Source organism: Strix uralensis, chromosome 9 (assembly GCF_047716275.1).
Source record: "Strix uralensis isolate ZFMK-TIS-50842 chromosome 9, bStrUra1, whole genome shotgun sequence".
NCBI classification, from domain to species: Eukaryota; Metazoa; Chordata; class Aves; order Strigiformes; family Strigidae; genus Strix; species Strix uralensis.
Genome location: NC_133980.1, coordinates 27,436,863 through 27,458,452, shown reverse-complemented (window position 1 = coordinate 27,458,452; position 21,590 = coordinate 27,436,863). Strand labels below are relative to the sequence as shown.

Below are 21,590 nucleotides of genomic sequence, written 5' to 3'. Positions count from 1 at the left end.
TCATTAAAACCTGTTCCCATCTGACCTTATATCCAAAAGAAATACAGTAGGCAGACTCCTATTTTATAAAAATAAATGAATAAATAAAAATAGCCAGAGCTGGCACTAACAGCCAGTGTTACTGGTAAGCCCAGTGGATGAGACCGTTTGGGACTGAGCTGTTCCCTCAGCCCTAGAAGCACATCCTCCAGCACTGTTCAGACAAGCTGGCAAAGCGCAGGAGGAAGATGGCTGACAGTCTGGTGATGTAGGGTTTTATACACGGAGCATTTCCATGTCCTGCAGCTGTTCTGCACTGTGCATCTGTGTGTCAGCACCCTAACCAGCAAGCAGCTGGGTTAATGGACTGTTGCTACCCCTTCTAGCAGATCAACAAAGTTCCTCCTCAGCTCTGTTGCTCAGTAAACACTATCTGGCAAATTCAACACTAATTTGGGGATGGTCTCTGAGTGACCAAAATCTTTTTTCCATAGTTGTTGAGTATGTCTAACTCTGTGGAAAGGCTTCATCCAGCTCTAGGGCTGATCGTGGCTGTGTCTAAGCCTCATTCACAACTGCTGGAAAGGAACATTCCAGGAGTGATCCAGAAGACCTTTGGGAGAGAGAAGGAAGAGCAAAACCCTACCTGCACCAGCAGCTTGAGCCGAGTGATCCTTTGAAACGGCAGAATCAGGAAGGAAGAAAAGGACAGGCCTTTGCACTTGGGATCCAGCTCCAGCTGTGAGATCACTTCCCGGAAAGCTGGCTTGTCCTGGCTGAGAGGATAGAGAAAGAAGGCGAGGGCTTTGAGTGTTACCCTGCCTGAGGCTCTGGTATATGGCTGGTGACCCAAAAGCAGCTTGGTCCTAGAGACAGCATCTGCCTGGCCTCTCTCAAGAAGAGGGAAGAGGGGAGGAGGAGACTGAATGTTTCTAGGTGTATTTTAGCTTAAATCTAGAACTATTTATAGTGTTGGGGGAGGGAAAAAATAGACTTTTAATGTACAAGCCATGGTAGTGTTCACATGTGTTAGCACATCTAGCTCAGCAGCATACGCTGTGTGCGTAGGTGCGTGTGAATGGGGTGTGTGTCCAAGTAGATGAGTCAGAGGCATAATTATATATTTTTACACAGTTGGAACTCTGTGACAAGGTGAAATTCTCAGTCGTAAGAACAAGACAAGCCACAAAACAGCTCAAGCTTGGCTACTCCTGGCTGCTTAGCTGGAGGATGGAAATGATTATCTGGCCTCAGAAGGGCCCAGGCCATGCCTGGGCTTTCCCTGACAGCGTTTACAGCACGAGGGCATTGCTGGGCCATGGACGCAGCTGCTCAGAGCAGCCTCCCATGCCCCAGCTGCCATAAACACAATGCTTCCTGGCAACTGCGGGGCCCTGGCTAAGCGTGGATGCAAAGAGATTGCTAACTGTGCAAAACCTGTCCTGACTGTGTATGACTTGCAGCATCCGAAAGAAGCCACTGCAGGTGTTTCTCCCTGCTGCAGCAGGTACTTGTGTGATGGAGTGACTCACCAGAGCCACAGCAGGATGGACCTGTGTGCATCTGAGGAACAGCCAGATGAGGGGAACTGTGACACACCTCAAGCTTTGAGTTCAGACAAGTACTGCAAAATTCTTGTGCTAGCTAGGAGCCTGGGGAAGGGAGCCTGTTCTTTTCAATTTGTGTTATGTTCTCCCGCAGGCAAAAAAAATGCTGCCCTCTAAATTCCTGTCTAGGAATACCTGTATCTCCAACAGGTCCTTTTCAAGCTCAAGTAATCCAGCCTGTTGCTGTGTCACTTCTGAGTGTTTAGCTAATGGCTCTAGGCAAACTGTATTCTGCAGCTATACTCCTCACCTCTGACTGAAGGAAACCCTGCGGTGCCCTCCTTTTGGACACAACAGTTGGCCAAGCTCGAGGCCCCTTAAAGTGCTTTTTTTGTCTTAAAGCTAGAGAGTAGAGAAAGGAAAGGATTAGGGCTTGTTACACTCTCCTGAACCAGCTGCTGCTATGGGGAGGAAATACAGTGCAGCATGTGCAATGGGCTGTCCTGAAAAAATCGAGGACATTGTAACTAAAGAAAAATTAATTCTCCTGCGCAAAGACAAGCTTGTAGGGCACTCCTTGTTTTGAGCTGACGTAAGAGAATTCCTACCAGACCAAAAGACTTGCTAAACTTGAAAAATACTGCAAAAACGTCTTGGATTATATCCTCAGGTGTAGGTTACATCTGTGTGTATAACACCAGAGTGTGAAGAGCTTTTTTTTTTTCCTTTTAAGAAAGTTTTGTTGTCCTGAAAAAAAAAATTAATTCTGAACTTTGGTTAGGTCAAATGCTTTGCTGAGAAGCATGGGAAAAGCAGTGGCTGTTCTTGTCACCAGAGATCTGTATTATATTCTTGGCCTTTCAATCTCTTGCCTCCATTTGCAGTTTAAAAATACATACATTTCACAAGCATGTGTCCCTGTGTACACCATAAATACTTCCCACAGCTGGGAACTGCTGGCTCTGAATTTACTTGGTATATTACGTGCATACTTTATCACCCCACCCTTGCTATAAAGCCTTTTAATTGTGTTTTCTTTTTATAGGTGCAGTGAAAAATCAATGAAGTGGGAAATCCTGTTTCTGTACTATCTAGCCTCTTCTCATAAATATCAAAATTACAGCTAAATCTGTGGCCTATACAATTTTGCAAAATAATTTAGCGTCAAGCACTGGAACTCACAGAAGCTGCTTGTAAGCTCTCTCCTGGTAGGTCTGGTTGGAGACGTAGGTGATGTACACCGAGAAGTGATTAACCGTATGCTGGTAGACAATATCACACACATCCGAGATCACAATATTCTCCTCCACCCGCTGCTCGAGGTCCAAGAGGAAGCTAGGTGAGAAACCCAACACTCATATTAATTGTGATCTCTCTGTCCCAGGTAGTTCCCAGAAGAAGCCCTTGGGCTTCAAAGCAACTAATGTGCCCACAGGCTCTTTGAAAGGACAGTGGGTAACGGACTGCCCCATGTCAGCTCCTCCATCGTTCTACAAATGAGGTTAGCTAAAGCGATGCCATTCAGCTGGACAAAAATCCAGCAGCAGTTGTCTTACCGCTCACTAACAGCCATGACATCCAGGACATTGGAGAAGAGGATGTGTGCCTCAGACTGGTGTAAGATCTTTTTCAGACGTTCATTCTCCATGAAGTGAGACACCAGCAGATTCAGACTCTTGTAATACGAGGCTTCGGAAGTGACCAGCTCAAACATGGCCTGGGGGAGAATCCCAAAGAAGGAAATCAGCAGGTACCTTCTACTTCTATAGAGAGACACACACGCAGCATGAATGAGAACATCTGTGCTGCACACAGTCATGGACCTTGCAGCCACCTCCAGAGTACAGAGAGAGGTAAGCCCACAATGGCATCTGCCATGTGTTACACAGGACAGGGACTTGAATGGAGAAGACCTCCTCCCTCAACCATCAGCTCTGGCTCCTTCTGTCCCTCTCCTAAGTTGTTTGACCACATTTCCTTCCATTGAATCTCTCCAGCAGAATTCTCTCTTTTTCTCATTATACATAAGCAGGCTGATTTTGTGCATGTGCACACATAAAAGCACTTTGTGGGCTCCCCCCTTCCTTCTTAGTGTCGCTAAGGCTTGACCTGAGGCTGCTAAGCACTGGACCCCGCCAACCGTGCCTGCTTGTCATGGTGCTGCACTTTTATCTCCCTTTCTTTCAGGGCGTTCCCCTTGGCAGACTCTACGCACCCCCCAACCTGCTGCTGATCGTGAGCACTGGCTTGTATCTCTGCTCGTTGTGACCTGCTGTACTACCTAGGAGGGTCTCCTTGCACCCTCTACACTCTTGTTTTAGAAAAGCCATGGTGGAGGGGCTGGGCTGTACAGCCTGGTGTGCAACATGTGCTTTTCAGGGCAGAGCTAATAGAAACACACAACTGTGGTGCTCCAAGGCCCTGTGTCTTTCCTGACCCAAAGGAAATACAGTTGCTGCTGTCCAAGTGAGGCTCCTTGGTCAACCCCAGCCATGTGCTTTTCTGGCCCAATTCACCAAGGACTAAGACAAGACATGGTAGTCCTTAACTATTACTGTAAACCATAGATAATCTCCAAATTCCAGCCCTTGCTTCTCCTGTTAAAAGAGAAGTCTCTGGTTCAAAGCCTGGCTTTCTCAGGCCAGGGATGTGGTCTGGGGAAGCAGAAAGACAAATTGATGGTTTGGTTCAGAGATAATTCACAAGTCAATGAGATAAGGCTGTAAAACCTGCTCACAGCAGGTGCCGCAAGGACAGTCCACTGTTACCACAGAGCTCACTCTCCAGGCAAGTGTTTGTTGTCTTTGTTCAGCAGTAGATAAAAAAGGTGATTATTTACACAACTACTGAATCCATTAGCTGAAGTAAGATTAATTGAAGAGTCTCACAAGGGCTTCAAGATAGTGAAAAATCGTTAGATCCTTCAGACATCTCTTGATGAAGGTGTGCCTTGGGCTCCTTGTCCTGGGGTTGGCCCATGCTGCCGCTACTGAAAGAGGAACCTTTTGGTAAGTAGCTCAGTGAAAGTCTCGCTTCCTTGAACCTAAAGCTGCTTCAGCCCTTGAGCCCAAGCTCCCCCATGGCCCACAGCTCCTCTGCTGCACCCTGGTGAGGGTGGGAGCTGGCCAGGCAGTGTAGGTGCAAGTCCCTGAGCTCCACTGGCTCTCAGAGGCTGCATGGGCCCAGCCAGAGTCGAGGAGGTCCATGCAGTAATTTTTGTGCTGTGCATATGGAAAAATATCTTCCAAATCAGCTGGGTTTTTTCTTATGGCTTGGTTGTTCTTTTTTTTAGAGGGTTGGTTTGTTGTTTTTGTTTATTTTCTTCCTAAAAAAATTATCTGAAATCTCCACTGATCACTTTTTGGCCTTTTCCTGGAAGTATTGCTATGCATCACAGAAGGGCCTGAAGATGGGTACAGCAAGGAGGGACTGTTAATCCAGAGCTGCTAAAGTATCAGTTGAAGTGACATTTCAGTTCTTTGTGGCTTTGGCAGCCTAGGAAATGTTCACACTGGCCAGTTAAGCCAAACAGGTAGTCTTTTCGTGCACCAGAAAAGGAGGTTGTGCCTGCACAGACTCAGAAGGGAGGCAGAGCAAAGGATGCAGGTAGAAATGAATGTACTTGGTCAGTGTATTTGGAACAGCTGGCATTTAAGGAATAAGAGAATGGGTTGGTTTTTTTCAAGGACAGATTCCCACTGCGAAAAGTGGAGGAGTATCAGCTCAGCTTCTCCCAACAGCTTCACCAGGGCACCTAGTGAACCCAAGAGAAAACCCACCTTTCTCTGCATGACTGGCTAGGTCCTAAATGCACCTCTTGCAGCTTTAACTGTAGCTTTTTTTTTGATAAATGAGAGAAGAAGAGGAAATAGGTAAAGATACAACAAAGACATGACGTGCTGGGACAGCTGTCCCTTCCTGATATCCTGGGGATTGATACCACCAGTCATTTTGCACTGCAGCTTTCCAGGCACTCCAAGCCAGGTCTTTGTCTGCAGGATGGTCATAAGAACCAAGATCAAGATCTGCCACCCTACCACAGCCTTTAAACCCTCAGACAACTTGCTTAATCTGGAAGGTTGCTTCCTGATCTGTAGAAGCTCCTCTGCTGATGTTTGGAGAAATTAATTTGTGTACATTTGCTGTTCACCATAGTGGGGGGTGCTAGACCTGATGGGCATGTGCAGAATGCAGGCCAGACCAAGGAAATAGTTAAATCCATAGTAAAAATATCAATGCAATGATTTAAAGGAGATGCCAGGAAAGTAAAGAACATCTCCACTGATCGGGACAAGCTTCTGGAAGAGTTCACAGCATGTTTAAGGCACAAGTTTCTTAATTTACTTTGGAGATCCAGCTGGTCTTCTGCAGACCCAAAGCACCTACTCTAAGCAGCCCAGACTGCTGCTTCCCTTTTGAATGGCATGAGTTGCAAACCTCCTAAACAGGCAGCAAACATCCAACCATGCGGTGTAATGATGTGATCTCTGTGGAATAACTGAACTTTCCTAGCTCTAAGCAGTCACAAGAAAAAAGAAAGAGTATGAGCTTCTGGCCTCAGAATTGCAAAAATAACTAGAAAAAAAATGAACTAAATGTCAGTTGATATAATATTATCTTCCTGAGTCTCTTCCTGAGTCTACAAATAGTCTGAAATTATCTCTTGGAAACATGACCAACACTGTTCCATCAGTCCTCTGGGTCATTAACTTCATGAAATCTCATAGTCATGTAAAAGCTATACTAATCATTTTCATTGCTTATGTTTTGGCAGAGACTGAGAAAGGAAAAAATAAGTGAAGCCTAAGGAAGAAGGAAGCGTAGAAGATAAACAAGGAGAAAAACTAGTAAGAGTCATTACACAAGTAAGTAATTAATTATACAGCGCAAAGTCCAGCACAAGATCTCTGTGGAGCAGAGCAGCTCCACTGCACAGCAAATTTAGAGGTCTGAAATCTAAGGTTTGCTCAAAGAAGGAAAGGAAACTAAATCTTATTTGGACATTTTTGTGAAAACGGAACAAGAAAGAAAGCCTGCCTACCTGTCAAACATACTCTTGCACAGAGAAGTCGTGTCACCAGTGCGCACAACCAAGTTCAAGTCCCTCTTTTGCTTGAGCTAAAAAAAAATTTCAGAGCAGCAGCTCTCTGATCTAAATTCACACCATAACACATGGTGCACATTAGCCTGTCTCTGTCCCTTTTTCTAACGACAAAAGTGATCTGAATCCAAATAACCCCTTGAAAAAACTATCAAAGCTGATACATCTCAGAAAAAAGGGTTCAGTTCAAAGATTGAGAATACTTTGCTAAACTATTTTTATCAGTAAATTGTTTTTAGTGAGTTCTATTCAGCTTGGAATCTCCTAAAACATAGAAGATGAACGTGGCCTAGGAAAATCAATACAGTTAGCAAGCAGAAAAGGGCAAAATGAAGAAACGATACAGTAAATAAAACTGAAGTAGAGAACTGAATTGGGAAAGAGGAATAAACCGGAGCCTCTCCACAGAAAGGCCATACCAGCATCTAATTTATGGTTTTTGCTGAAAGACGTTTCACTGATTAAATGTTGTTTCTTCTAACCCCTGGATCACTACCTCTTCAGAGCCTAGTACCTTGGTGACAGAATTTGTTTTAACCTAAATCACATGTAACACAGGGAGTGTGTTTTCTCTCTAGTGGTTTGTTCCTCCTGCTACATACATGTTGCCTGTCATTTCCTCCACGCCAGCTCCATGTCAGAACCCAAACACCATTTCTTTTGGCTTGTTCTTCTTGCATCATTACATCTTCTGTATAGTTAAAAGAAAGCCCTTGGTGGTTCATGTAACATATCTTCTGCTTTTTCTTTTGTTCTTCCTTTTTCTGCATTTGCACCCACATTTTTTGTGATGCTTCCAGTTGTTGCTTTACATCTTGCTACTCTCACATTTGCTTCAGATGAAAAGGCTGGTGTGGCAGAGGCCATCGCAGTCTGAATTCTGTTTGAGTTCCTGGGGCTAATGGGCCATGCTGCAATATTTTTTTGCTGAAATTGCTGGGGGGTAGATGTGGCTTTGGGGCTTTTTGTTTGGTTTGGTTTGGTTTTCTTCTCCTTCCTGAAATTCCTCTTTCTGTCTCATTTGTTCCAATGGGGACAATGATGAATTGCCTTCTATGACACTCTTCGAGCATCCATTGCTCTTTCAGTCAAGTTTCTTATTTTGATGCTTGAAAAACACCTGTGTCTTGTTTTTTACCTTGTATTGATAACCTGCTTAGTTATTTTCCATCATTGCCAATAACAAAGACCAGAATCCTCTTGTTGTTCTTGTCTCTTTCATTTTGCAGATTACTGCAGATGAGTGACTTTTTCTCTGACTGTTTAAGCCCTGCTCCACCCCAGCTATGGTGGTGTTCCCTTTCTCAGCTGTGAACAGGGGGGTTTGCTTCAAATGTTTTTCCATTCCGGCACTGGTATTCCTCCCTATGGTGTAAATAATACTCTTGCTCTACCTTTCCTGTCTGAAGAGCTGCAAGCTCTTCTAGTCCCTGTGTTTACCACAGCTTTGAAGATAAAATGGGTCAGAAAGCTACAATTTTGTCCTTAAGACATTTACTCCCGAATTTCTGCTGCCCTGTACTTCAGGTAAATTCCTCCGATTCTCCTTCATGAAGCTGAACACTTTACAGTCACATAATCCAGCCTTCATGCACAGCTCACGCTGCCAATTCACATCCAACGTGAGTACAGTTCCAGCGCTGCAGGAGCAAGCAGTGCTTGCTTATGGCAAGGCTGAATTTAACATCATCTCTTTAATTGCCTCAGTGATTTCTCCAGCCCTCCTTGTTTTCTGTCCTTGACTCTGCTCACAAAGCAAGTTCTCCACTTTATCTATTCAATGTTCAGCCAATTTCACAGTTTTCTGGCTTTGAGCAATTTTATAATCTCTTACTGTGCTAATCCCAGAACAAACAGGAAAAAAAATTCAGCTCTGATAAACATACATCAGGGGAAAGCACAGCATTTCTTTAAGACAGCACTGTCCCATCCCCATCTGCTTTATTTCTGTTGCTATTTAAGCAGAGAGAAGACAATTCAGCACACTTAATGTTGGGGTTTAACAGCACAGAGATTTTTTCCTTAGAACACCTCCAGGCAATGAACATAACTCAACAAAAATGGCAGGTTTTGAAACCTATAACGCAAACTTTTAAGCGACTGTTTCTCTGTAAAAGACTCTTCATTTTGAAGCAGAAAGGAAAAAAGCTTGTAATTTGTCAGATGCCAGATTGTGTTTGTAATGCTGGCAGTTAGAAGCACCGTGTTTTGCCAGGTAAATAGAACAAATCTGATATGGAAATAACCAGTGCAGAAGAAGAACATGGAAAAACAACAAATCATTTTAGTCACCTTCAGCCATAACCCTGACACACTAATAGCCTGTGCTGCCAGCCCAAGCTACCCTGTATAAACACCGGTCCCTTCCACCGAGGGTGTAAGTAACACTGCCCTGCCCATCACAGTCCTGTGGTTCACAAGATGAGCCTTTCCAGTGTAACAGGGAAGTTACAGCCTTGGCACCGTGTACACAAGGGATTCATAAACGTTGATTGTGCAAATCCAAGTAAACTTAGGCGGAACGGCTCACACCCGGAGTGTTCTTCATTTTGGGTACAATCTCATGAGCCAGCGCTGAACAGATACACGGTCGCAACGGTCTCACCAGAAGCAATCCTGGCACAGGAGTATAGTAGGACTCACAGGATCAAGCCTTTGAAGGTCCTTTGCTCGTATTATAATGCACACCACACACTGAACAAGGCTTGTTCGTCTCCACTGCTGGCTACAAATGCAGTGAAGATTGCTCACTCTCCCCATGCTCCCCAAAATAGCAACCAGTTGTAAATGGTTGTGTGACTGATGTTTTCACTAATTGCGGCAGCTACCCCCACCTACTCCTTTCACTGTTTGATGCAGCTCTATAAATTAGCAGCATATGACTCTTAAATACTGATGTCACTGCACTGTATGGCTAAACTGCAAATATACCTGTTTTATGTTTTGCTGTTTTGCATAAGACTCCAAGTAACAATATTTAAAAATAAGGAAGCTTATCAGTCTCCATCTCTTCCCTTTCTGTTAATGCCATCATATTTAAAACAAAGTTAACAGCTGAATTCTAAGATTTCTGGTGGAAAGTATGTATCTTGCTAGTAACTTCAGAAAAGGATTAATGTGCATGGGGAACCAAAAGCTCTATTGCAAGAGCCTCTTCATTATCCCTCCCTTCCTTTGTAAATTGCTCCTAACACTGAATCAGAAAAGGGAAAAGAAGTTCTTTTTTGCTACAGTAATGTTCAGCAGCAATAGCATACAGAACAACATCTGTAGTTTCAAAAAAAGAGTGAGTGGTGCTAACCAGTGCAACACAGAAAAGTAATCAGCAGGGCAAGACTTGTCTGTGACTGCTAAGAAGCTTTTCATTTTTAGATTTTGATCATTTGACTTAATTCACTCTCACTCTTTTAAGCAGCAAGCCAGTTAAGAAACAGTCCACTTTCCCCTGTTACCTCCTGGAGCTTGATCTCATCTGGCTGGAGGATGCTGAGGACTCCGCTGCTCCGGATCTCAGGAAGATCCTGCCATAAGTTGAACCTGGAGTTGGAGTTCCTCAGCAAACTGATTTGTGGTGGAGCTTTGCTTTCGATTGTACTTGTAGGTTCTGCTTCAGATGGGGTTTCCTCGCTGGGTGAACTCTCCTCAGGGTCTGTCTGTGAATCCTGCAGTCGTCTGGTTTCAATCTCCTGGCGTGTAGATTTATCTCGATATTCCTGATACAAGAGCCCTAGGAGGCAACATTAACAGGTCTGAGAGGTTACAGCTCAACAAAAGAGTAGAAATATATTGTGGGAAAGGATATTTGTTTTGTATTAGTTCACCTCAGCAGAGGTGAGAAAGATCCCACCCGTGCTGAGCAGAAAAGCCCCTTACAGCATTCCTATTTCAGCCAGAAGTGGAAACTATAAATGGAAGGCCATTTCTAAATCTAAAGTGTTGTCAACAATCTGCTCTCCCAAAACATTTTGTAACACAGTCAGATCATCAATCGGAAGACCATGAAAGAAGTGGTTTATTATTTGCCAGGCTTTTAAATGTTTTTTTAAACCTTGATTTTCTCTGCAATATTACTATGTTACAAGTTATATAGACTGATAGGTATGTGTAAGTGTGTGTCTGGAACAGTAATACTGCATACCTTGAAACTACTTTAAAGGAGCAATTTGATGGCCACGACAACCCTTAAGGAGGAAAGCCTTGGACACATTGCTTAATTTCCTTCTGTTTTCCTTCTCAGTTTCTATGATGATTGAAGATACGAAATTAACATTGAAAAGGTACCTGAATGCTACAGCACTAAGGAAAAGGCTCTGAATTCACACCAGTTTGTGGCACATCAATCACACGAGGTGTCTTCTGAGTTTCAACTACTAATTCCAGGAGCAGATGAAATTGCACAGAATTTGCCCCACCCCTGAGTTCAACTGAGAGCACAAAAAAGGTAGGAATCCTGAAATTCCTTGGCCATCTTTAGAAGATCCTTTGTCTCTCCTAGGGTTTTCCAACTGTCCCATTTCTCTTTCTGAGCCTGTAGGACCCAGAATATTAACTGCTTGAATATAAAATATACTTTAGAAGATACTAAAAGACAAGAGAGCATGAGCCTGCTCCGAGTCACTCTCCTCACTTACTCAAATTGAAGGAGCATGATTTGCATTATCTGCCTTGGTTTATACCTGAATTGCAAAGTGTAACATGAATGAAAAAAGAGAAAAGTCCTTCATGTTAAAAAAACTCCACAACTTCATAATTTATTTTGTTTGAATCATTAGGGGTTAAAATCTATCTGGTCACATACATTCACAATACTGGATCTCAGAAGCAGATTCTGTGTGTAATAAGGTGAGAGACAACTGGGTCAGGAGTTTGTCTAGGGAGGCCAGAAACGTAGACGTTACTGCTTATTAAATCTCTGGGCCAGTTTTCACGAGGCTCTATACCAGTCACTATATCAGAAATACGCTGGGGAAAAGTGCAAGCACAAGGACAGTATTACTGCAGTCTGCAAGTGTATCCTGTTATCTGTTCTCCCTGGAAAAATGTTCAACACTGGATTAAAATAGCAATAAGGGTAGCTGTGCCTAGGAAACCATACAGTCTTCTGTTAGCTTCCTACACGATAACCAAAGAGAGGAGACTTCCCCTGAAGTTTTGCATCCTGCTGCTACTTACATAATTTCTCTCTGCGTCAACTAGGCTTATATGGCTTTCCTAAGCATTTCTGCCTGTTATTCAGCACCAGTGAGGGTGCTGAGGATGTAGTGGGGTGAAAAGGCTCCTTCAGGAATGGAGAGGAGAGCCTGCTAAATTGGAGCTGCTTTCAGTGGTACTGATCCATAAGCTCAGCCTGTGCTTGAAGGCTCTGGAGCAGAAGGGCACTGGGTAATTTCTGCCCCGCCGAACTGCACACCAGAGAGCAGGACAGGCTGGGAAGTAACACCCTGCAGCAGTATGGGCAGAGCTTGACTCAAGGGAAAACATGGTGAAAAACTGAAGCATAATCTATTTTACTCATATTGGAGATAAATCATTCCTGCAGTGTCTGATTATACAGCCATGTTGTGCTGGTGGGTCTGCCCTGCAAGTCAGAGGCAATTAAGGGTATTTTGTGTAAGGGGGATTTAGTGTCCCTTGTGCAGATGTGGAGAGCAGCCCTTTAAAAGAGATCCTCAAGATAAATTTCCCCTTGCTTTTAAGGAAATAAAATCCAGACAATGAAACTTGATTTTGTTTCCAGGTTCCCCGTCCGACCAACCAAACAGATAAGACTTACGGAGCCTTCAGCGGCAGGCAAAGGCAACTACTGGCGTGGGGAGATCTGATTTACTCAAGGCATCTACCACCAGAACTCGTTCAGAAATGACAGCAAGGTAACTCATTTTAAGAGGGAGCTGAAGACAGGCTGGCTGAAGCTCTACCACAGACAGCAATATGGGGAGGAAGCAGAAAGATGATACCAGAAGAAAGACAAAAGACAGGTAGATGTTTAGGCAGAAGAAGGGTAGAAGAAACAAAGCGGGTTGTGCCAGCAAGGATAAAAGGTATCCTCACTATCTTGGTGTGAAAGGTCCATCCATATGTCGGTAAAGAGGTTACAATGAGTAGAGGAAAGGCTTAGATGAGAGAGAGAGGGAGAGAAGCCATGGAAAAGCCTACTCTAGATGAAGGAGGAGACGGTCACAGCACAGGATGGGTGGTGTAATCCATGCAAGGTCAAGGAGCAGGGTTTTGACATGTTGAAAGGAGAGCAATACATCAGGGAACTGACTGAATGTACAGAAAGCAGCTGAGATCAGCAGTTGAATGTGACTCAAGATACAATGATTTAGTAAATACTTACTTATGTTTAGTAAGTGAACAAGTACAAACTGTCAGAGACCGGTATAAGCTCCATTCATTGCTTAATGCCCCAACTGTCCCTACCATGACCTGGCTAAAGGTTAACGTGTGGTCAGAGCATGGGTTTGGTCTTGCCTGTTGACTTAAGTGGTTAAGGCTGGTCTTCCTAAGAGTGTTTACATAGTTTATATAGTACATAATAGACTTCCCTTTGTGTTTATTCCATTTAATTTTGCTGTCAAAGTCTCCCTTACCAGCTCTCTCAAAAACTGGGAGGGGAATTTAAAAACTAGTTACTATTTGTGGAAAATGCTCGCCTTAGAGAGTTCCCAGTGCTCTTAAAGTAAACGTTATTACATTGAAAGCTATGTAAAATCTCAGGAGGTCCGGAGACGTTTTCTCTCAAATTCTCTGCTCCAGTTTCAGGCAACAAGTCCATTAATGCCTCAAAGGCAGGAGGGAGGGAAGGAAGCGAGTGTGCTCCAGCCATTCAAAATGACCTCTCTGTTGGGGATCAGCGTAGCATCCCTGGTTGTCAAAACCCTGTCTTCTCCATCAAGGTGCAACAGACCTACTTGCAGTTACACTGACGTGTGCAGAGCTATTGCACAGCTTCCTTCTGATATACAGCACATAAAAATACATATGAATTTAGCAACTGGGTTGCTTAGAAGTCCTGCTGGTTTTAGTATTTTTATCATGCTTTTTAGCGGCACAGTCCCAGTAAACTGACAAGGTATTGACACATCTGCCTTGGGAGATTAGTACCTACACAGCCAAAAGCAAGTAACAGATCTGGCAACATCCATGAAAATTGTTCACCACCTTCCTCCAGAAGGCCCCAAACTTGGCTGTTTTGTCTGACAGATGCTGGCAGGCTGCTGGATTCACACGAGCCTCTTTCCCCAGCACTGTCCCTGTGGCATCAGGCACTCCAAGAATCAGCCCTGCCCATGACCCGACACCAGATCGCAGCCGCTCTCCTCTCCCAGAGACAGCGTGGAGCCTCCTCGTTCCTGCTAGGGAGGTTCACCTTGCTGCTCAGGAGAGCTCGTTATCTGATTTTCCCATGCAAAGTGCTACATTCCTGCCCTCTAGATTCAAATATTTTGCAGTTTCATTTCCTGAAATTGAACAGAACTGTTTAAAAATGAAGGTTCTATATTCCCACCATAAAACCTGCCTCCGGATGGGGGTTAACACTGCGCTTGCCCAAATCTCTCAGAGGAATGTCACAATTCAGATGTGGGCAACCAAGAAACAAGTTGTGAAGGTCCTCTCCGCATCCCACCAAAAAACCCCCTCAAAAATACCACAAGAGCAATAGCCCTACAGTCCTCTCCTCCACGGCCACCCCGATAACCTCAGCTCTGCCTTCGCAAAGAGACCACAAATGATAAAATAACTTAGTCCTCCATTGCAAATGCTACACCAGTGGCTGTTACAAACACTGGCTGACCCCGGTGCAGACAGCTAACGTCCAACAGGATAGCTGACCCAGTACTTTGGCCTTACGCCTTCTTGAGCACGCAAGATCAGATTTCAGCAGAAAGTTGGCTGTAGTCGTAACGATTAACTGCTTCTTAATTACAAGAAGTAAGCGTTATTTATGAACGGAGGTGAAGCTGCACAGCAACAGCATGAAATGTCCTGCCAGGCAGCGTGCGAACCCGATGCCGATAAAGACAGCAAAACGCCGGTGCCAAGGCCACGGTCGTTCTATTTTACACCGACAGCGAGAGGTTTTCCCAGCAAGGCCAGAGTTGGGTCCCCGCCACACAACCGCCTTACCCCTCCTGCCATGCACCGCTCGGGTTTAGATCGGGGCTTCAGCCGCGGTTTGGGGGGTTCAGGGGGGCGGGAGACGGTGGCTCGGCTCGGGGGAGGGGCCCGGCCGGCCGCGGCGGCACCTCTAGGGGCTGCTGTGCTGCCGCCTGTGGGGAACGGGAATGGCGCGAAGTTGTGGGAGAGCGCGGCCGCCGGACCCCCGGCTGCCCCCGCCGGGCCGCGGGGCGGGGACGGCTCCTTACCGATGTGCTCGATGAGGTTCCTCCAGGAGTCGGCCGTCATGGGGTGGGCGGGCGGCGGCGCCTCGGCGGCGGCGGGGCTCTCCTCAGCGGCCGCGGGGGGCTCCCTGTGGGAGGCGGAGGCACCCTCAGCCGCGGCGGCGGGGCGGCCCCGGCCGGGCGGCCCCCTCCGCCCCCGGGCGCGGCCCCTCGCACCCCCGCTCCCTCCCCGCTCACCTGCCGGGCTGTCCCGCCGAGCCGTCCTGGTCGAGGGCGCAGGCGGCGCTGAGCGCCGCGGCCAGCAGCTCCATGGCCGGCGGCGACAGGCGGCGGCCGAGCAGCTCCGGCGGCGGCAGCGGCGGCAGCGGCGCGGGGCTGGGGGAGCCCGGGCGGTTGCCACGGTAACGGGGGTAGGAAGGCAGCAGCCTGTGCGGGAGGGAGAGGGGAGCTGCGGCCGCCCCCGGGGCGCCCCCGCAGCCCCCCGAGACCCGCTGAGCCACAAGCCCCCTCGGAGCCTCCCCAGTCCCCTCAGAGCCTCCCTGTCAGGCGTCCCCAGGGGCTCTCCACCTAAATCCCCTCGGAGCCTTCCCAAACCTCCTCAGAACCCCCTCGGGCTTTCCCCCCACAGGATCCCCACAGAGCCCCCTGAACCTCCCCTCAGACCCTCCTCAGGCATCGCCACAGATTGTCCCCACAGAGACCCCTCAAAATCCTCTCAGAGCCTCTGCTCGGGCTCCCACAAGCCCCTTGCAGCCCCGCTCCGTGTTTCCAGATCCCAGAGGCCCCACAGAGCTCTGCCGAATCCCCGCGGAGCCCCCTCAGCCTTCCCTAAAACCTTCCCGAGACCCTTCAGAGCCCGTTAGAGTCCCCCAACCCCACTCCCTCAGACCCCCCCCCCCCCAGCCCCTTCGGAGCCCCCCAAAACTGAGCCCTCAGAGCTCCCCCCCGACCCCTGAGTCCCCCTCGGAGCCCCCCTGCAGACCCTCTCAGAGCTTCCAAAATCCTTCCCGAGCCCCCACAGACCCCTCAGGTTCCCCCCCCTCCTCCACAAACTCCCCTCTCAGAGTCCCCAACGCCCTGCAGCCCCCCACCCCGTGCCCAGCACTCTTGCCCGCAGAGACCTCCTCAGCCCCCCAGCTCCCCTCCAGCGCTCCAACGCAGGTCCCTCCTCCGCTGGGAGGCTGACTCCCTCCTCCCCAAGGGCCCCCCCAGAAGGCAGCAATCCCTGCCCCAGGGGCCCCCCACCCTCGCCGGCACCCTTACCTCCATCCCCCCTGCTCTCCTGCAGAGAGGCTCCTTCCTCAGATGCAGGAAAGCCCCTTCTCCATCCCCTCCCTCCCTCCCCAGCATGGCACCCTCCCCCAGCGAGCACCCACACACCCCAGCCCACCCCGTGCCCCAGCTCCTCTCCTCCATGCACGGCCACCCCGCACAGGAGGGGGGTCCTGTCCTGGCACTGACCTCTCCTCCCTCAGACCCGGGGCGCAGCGCTGCCCCCCATCCCTGCACCTCTCTGCCTATGTGCGGCTGGCACCGGCTTGGAGGGAGAAAAGGGGGTGGGAGAGGGGGGCTCTCCTGAACTGCTTCCAGATCTGGTGCATATGGTGCATTTCTTCTCCGGGAATGAAACCCTGAGATGGAGGAATGTAACTGGGAAACTCAGCCTAATCCCTCCTGCCGGGAGCTGCGCCCCCGATTACCCCACGGGATTGACCGCTATCCTCGCCTCCTCCGGCAGGGCTTTGCACCCGCTCGGTCATTTCCCCCGTCTCCCCTTCCTTAGCGTCGCTACTTCCATAAGGATATATTGTCTCGTTTAGGCAGTAAGTATCTCAGTACTCAATGATCTATATCTGTCTTCGTTCAGGGAATTGTTTTTCCGCCTCAGGGATAAATCTTCTTGAGCTCCAGAGTACGGTTACACCCTCGGATCGGTTCGAGCGCTTGCGGACAGGTTGGGTGCAGCTCTTCCCTACACGTTAGTAACCCTCAGCAAAAAAACGTCATCTGCACCACATTGCAATTGAGGAGTTAACAGTCAGAAAATGCTCAGCTATTCCTCGCGTTCGCTTTCTCTCTGTTGCATAAATAACCGTGTTTTTTTTCTGTACGTGATAACGTAATTTATGCAACAACATAAAATCTGTGTGTTGGTCTGTATGTGTAAAATGCTTTTCTTTTTATCATTTTTATATTGTATTTGCTAAATGATGTATCAGGATAGCTTCCAATCAGCACATGACTATACATTCAGAAAAACTCCTCTGGCTCATGTGAACTAGATCTTGATCTGGCACACTGGAGAGCTCAGTCCTTAAGTCACTAAAAGGCAGAACGGGAGAGAAAAACAGCTGGAAATGTCGTTGAGGACTTGGAGAAGACTGTCAGCCCAGTCCAGGTCCAGTCCCGGACTGGGAGGTCAGAAGGACCAGACAACCAACCGATAGGAAAAATCAGGGTGAGGGTGCGAGCTGGAGCCTGTTTTGCACTTAAAGAGGAGGAGGAGGAGGAGAGCCTGACAGCTGGGGCTGCGCGGGGGGGAGATTGTCATGGGGTAGCTGGTCGATATGGGATGAAAATGGGTTATCAGCCATTAAACACTGGGGCTAGGGGGTTTGGGGAGACAGGTGAGTGAGGGGACAAGCAAAACCTTCTAGAAGGGATAAAGCAGCAGAGACTATCTGAAGCGCTGCCTAATGACTGACGTTTTGGTGGCTTGCTGCCAGGGCAAGAATACTGTCAAGGGTTTTAGTAAGTGGGTGGGATGCTAAAAAGCTTTTTTCTTAGAAAAGGGGAGGGAGGACATAAACTGTACTGAGCCTCTTCATTATCTTGAATTCTGGAAAAGCAGGGATGCTGTTTACTATTTTCTAAAGGGAAGGACCAAGAGCAGTGGGGAGTTCTCCCTAGTGTGCAAAGGGAAGTCAGTGTATAAGCTCTTACTGACACTGCTAGAATGAATGTATATCTAAATATAACTTTTGGGTGTATCTACTATAAAAAAAAAAAATCTTTCAGAAGTATGCTTTAAGAGTTTAACAGATTCTAACCCCCCACATTGCTTCACTCCCAGGGGTTAAATCTGTTGCAAATTGAAATTTCTTTTTAGAAAAAGCCTCTGGGTCATCTTATGAAAAACATTCAAAAATAGAAAGCATCTTTTCAAGATCCCATAACTGTCTGGTAATTTGATCCTGCCTGTCTTCCTCTTTCCTTCCAATTTTCCAGAATAATTTCGCTTTTGGTCTGAGATGAAAACCCAAAAATATCGCTAAAAGTAATAATGAAGATAAAAACGTTGGAAGCTCTGAAGAGGTGAGAACACCAGCTGAGAGTGCAATGCCACCTGTGTCCATGGGAGGCCAGAGCTTGTATTTTGGTGTCTCGGAGATCTGTTCCACTGTGTAGCAATGACTAACAGTCTACTTTTTCTTCCTTTAGAACTTTTTGCTTTTTTAATTTTAATTTGGTCTTTCAAAAATGTTGCTATTTCTTCCTCTGCAGGCTTATTCTCATACTTCATGTTGACATAAAGAGAACGTCTGTAAACAGAACAAGTGCCTGAGAAATACTTTTTCTCCCAAGTGAGGTGACAGAGTGTTCCCAGCGCTCTGGGACCAGAGTAATAAATGATATTTAGCAAGAAGGAGATATTTTTGTCCTACAAAACTGGTCAGGATTTTCTCAATCTTGTTTTTCTGTCTGGGGACAAACCAGAAAGCTTTCAAAGTTTGTAATGAAAAACGAAGGCAGGCAAACAAGCAATTCTCTCACAGGAGCCTGGTGGCTGGGATGTTCATGCTGGGTGTGGGGGATCCAGGTTGGAGTCACGGCTGTGTCATTCCCTCACATCCCACATGTTACTGCCTGTTCCAGGGTGGATCAGTCTCTCTTCCTGGAGCTGCTCTGCTTTCTCTGGTCACTGGGAAAAGTGCTTGAACCTGGTGACTGCCTTGTTCACCAGATACCACTTTAGGCCAGCCAATACTGAACTATTTCTGCCGGATAGAATACCTCTGGCATAGCTGCCTCTTTCTTCCTCCCTACTTCTGCAATTGTTAGGACTTTGTGTGCAGTTTACGCTGACCTAGCTGCTCAATTCCACTTTTCACTTGACTCCCTGAGGCAGATTTCTGCCTCCACTTTTATGTCAGCACTCATCTCGTTCTTGGTGAGCAGGTTTGGGCAGCTAAACTGGTGGAAAATGATTAAATTTTTTTTGTAGAACTAGCTTTGTGTGTGGCTGCATTGTCTCACTACAGGGTGAGCTCAGTGCCAGTGCCAGCGTAGCGGACGTGGCAGACATGCAGATGGATGGCAGGGCCATGGCAGTGCCGTCTTGGGTTATTTTACACTGCTGTGGAACTGCAAGCTCAGGCAGAAGTTCCTGCTCCACCTAATCTTAACCGTCTGGGTAAGAGTTTGGAGGAAATGTCTCTTTCACTGTATCAACAATGAATTTGATCTGGAGCCTAAGAAATTTTCCCCCATATCATCAAAATCAGTAAAATCTCATAATGACAAATCAGTTTTCTGACCAAACCCCCTATATTTCATCTTAAAATTCCCTGTCTAGTTGTAGAGGGAAAGAGAGAATCTGACTAGAGCTGCATACGTTAAAGCAACTAGTTAAAAAACCTACCCCAGCACCACACAAGAGGTGCTGTGTGCCCTGTGCTCTTGTCGGTGACAGATGTCATGCAATGCCCTGACAGACCAAAGCCCAGTTTTCTCTCAGGAATTCTTAGGATCTCCAAGCACACAGGCACTGGAAATGATCCTCACGGCCATCATTAGATGGCCACGCTCTGGTGACATGGAGCGTGACCATGGTTCAGCTCCCTGTGGGCAAAGGAGAGTGGGTTTGAGCTTGCCTACATTCTGCAAAGAAGGGGTTCATGTTGTTGTGGACTGTTCCTAGCTTCACTGTACTGCTGTTGGAAAAGATTTTAAATGTTGGCTGACCTGGTCCATGGTTGCATTAAAAATGTGATAATTGGTGTGAGTTTATAATTAGTTTATTACAATTATCTCATTTAAGTTGTTTGAGGGATGAATTTCCAACCCTGGCTCGTATTTTCAGGCACTAGTGATTTTGAAAAATGATTAATCATTTGAATTAAGATTTCTTATGTGCATCTAAACTCAAAAGCAATCCTTGGAATAAAGATGTGCAAAGAGTTTATTTTCAAATGACATTGAAATCCATTTTTTTAATGTTCCCTTATAGCAGTTTTTAGAAATTAGACCTCCTCTTCCAGAAACTAAAAAGAGAAGAGGCAGTCCAGCAGATCTTATTCATGAAAAATTCCCCAAACCCTTCTAGTCAGTGGGAGTTTCACACTAAGAAAGGCCACAAGATGAGGTAAGAAGCACTGTTTTAATCTGAGCTAACCAAATATGTGAAGTGTGAAGTTAGTAATAGACTTGAATAACGTTATACCTAGTCAAGGATATTTTCATACGTCAGGTTCATTCAGGTTCTCTCTATTCATGTGTGGTTTTTAGCAATGTTTTTGACAATGGGTGTGTCTGTGCAATTTTTATTTCTGGTTTTTGACTTTTTAGTGGGAGATAAGTGGAACTCCTCATCCCTAATATTTTTAGATCCTAAAGGCCAAGAGCACATCTGTTCTCCAGAACCTCCTTAAGCTTTCATAAAAATACCTTAATTATATCTGTTGGAGCTGGCAGCCTTACTGATAACTAAAAATGTTCAGAACTTCCTATTGTGAGATCCTTACCTTTAGGTGCTTCTAGCCTTTTGATGCTCATAATCATTAGGGTTACATTTTTACTTACTGACTATCTGCCATAGACAGGTTATTTTTTATATATTAAAAACAATTAACAATTTTTTAGACTTAGGAAAATATTGCTGGATCCCTGTTAAAGCAAAACAGCAAACCTGTTGTTCTATCCTTTGAGAAGCTTTGGTTTCTGTTGAAACATGAGTTGAAATTTGGGGTTTGCCAGGGCTTCATCTTTGCCACGCTTATGAAAATCCATAGAAATTATAGGCCCTTTACCACTCTGTGCAATACACACAAAATTTAGACTTAGATTTTAGCATCTAAAATCCCTGAGCTGCTGCCCATGGAGAGAATGTGTGCCCTGCTCAGGGCTGAGAGAAACATTTCTGATATTACAGTTGTAGAAACTGCCTGGTCCAGTTCTAGGCACTGTGAATAAAGGCTATTTCTGCCGTATCCTCAGTGATCCTTGTGCTGGGTGCAGGCAGCACAGTGAGAAAACTACTTGACTGAAAAACAGAGGGAGCAAGACTCAAGCATGGAGAGGGACACATCTACTTCTGGACCAGGAAACTGCTATGAAGAGGGGAACTCACCCACAGCTGGGTGCTTCAGGAAATGGTGAGTTGGAAAAGGCTGTAAAATGTAGCAGTGGAGCTAGGAGGAGGAGTGGGAGACTAAGATTGTATGAGGATCCAAAGGGTGAAGAGCCTGGGGAATGGCAGGGCACTGAGTTATGAGCCGCAGGAGGGAAGAGAGAGGAATAATGTGTCTGGGAAACAGTAGGCTGAGGAAATCGTGTGGAGAATTACAAGTTGAAGCTGATAGGAAAGGAGTGAAACAAAGAGGTTGGTTGAGGACCTAA

The 21,590-nt window shown here is 46.4% G+C and overlaps 1 protein-coding gene across 4 annotated transcripts in view; it reads right to left on the bottom strand.

Moving 5' to 3' along the window:
• Positions 1-21,590, bottom strand: part of NGEF (neuronal guanine nucleotide exchange factor) — a 51,926-nt gene that overhangs the window by 11,901 nt on the left and 18,435 nt on the right. For 2 of the 4 annotated variants that reach the window (XM_074877876.1, XM_074877877.1), the window contains 6 exons: positions 15,210-15,398; positions 14,997-15,100; positions 10,080-10,354; positions 3,083-3,243; positions 2,709-2,861; positions 626-755 (listed from right to left, as the gene is read on the bottom strand). In XM_074877876.1, the coding sequence (XP_074733977.1) occupies positions 626-755; positions 2,709-2,861; positions 3,083-3,243; positions 10,080-10,354; positions 14,997-15,100; positions 15,210-15,398 (1,012 nt within the window). Of the gene's footprint in view, positions 1-625; positions 756-2,708; positions 2,862-3,082; positions 3,244-10,079; positions 10,355-14,996; positions 15,101-15,209; positions 15,399-16,433; positions 16,681-16,811; positions 17,047-21,590 lie in introns of those variants that run through there. The other 2 variants (XM_074877879.1, XM_074877878.1) reach the window with 2 other exon arrangements.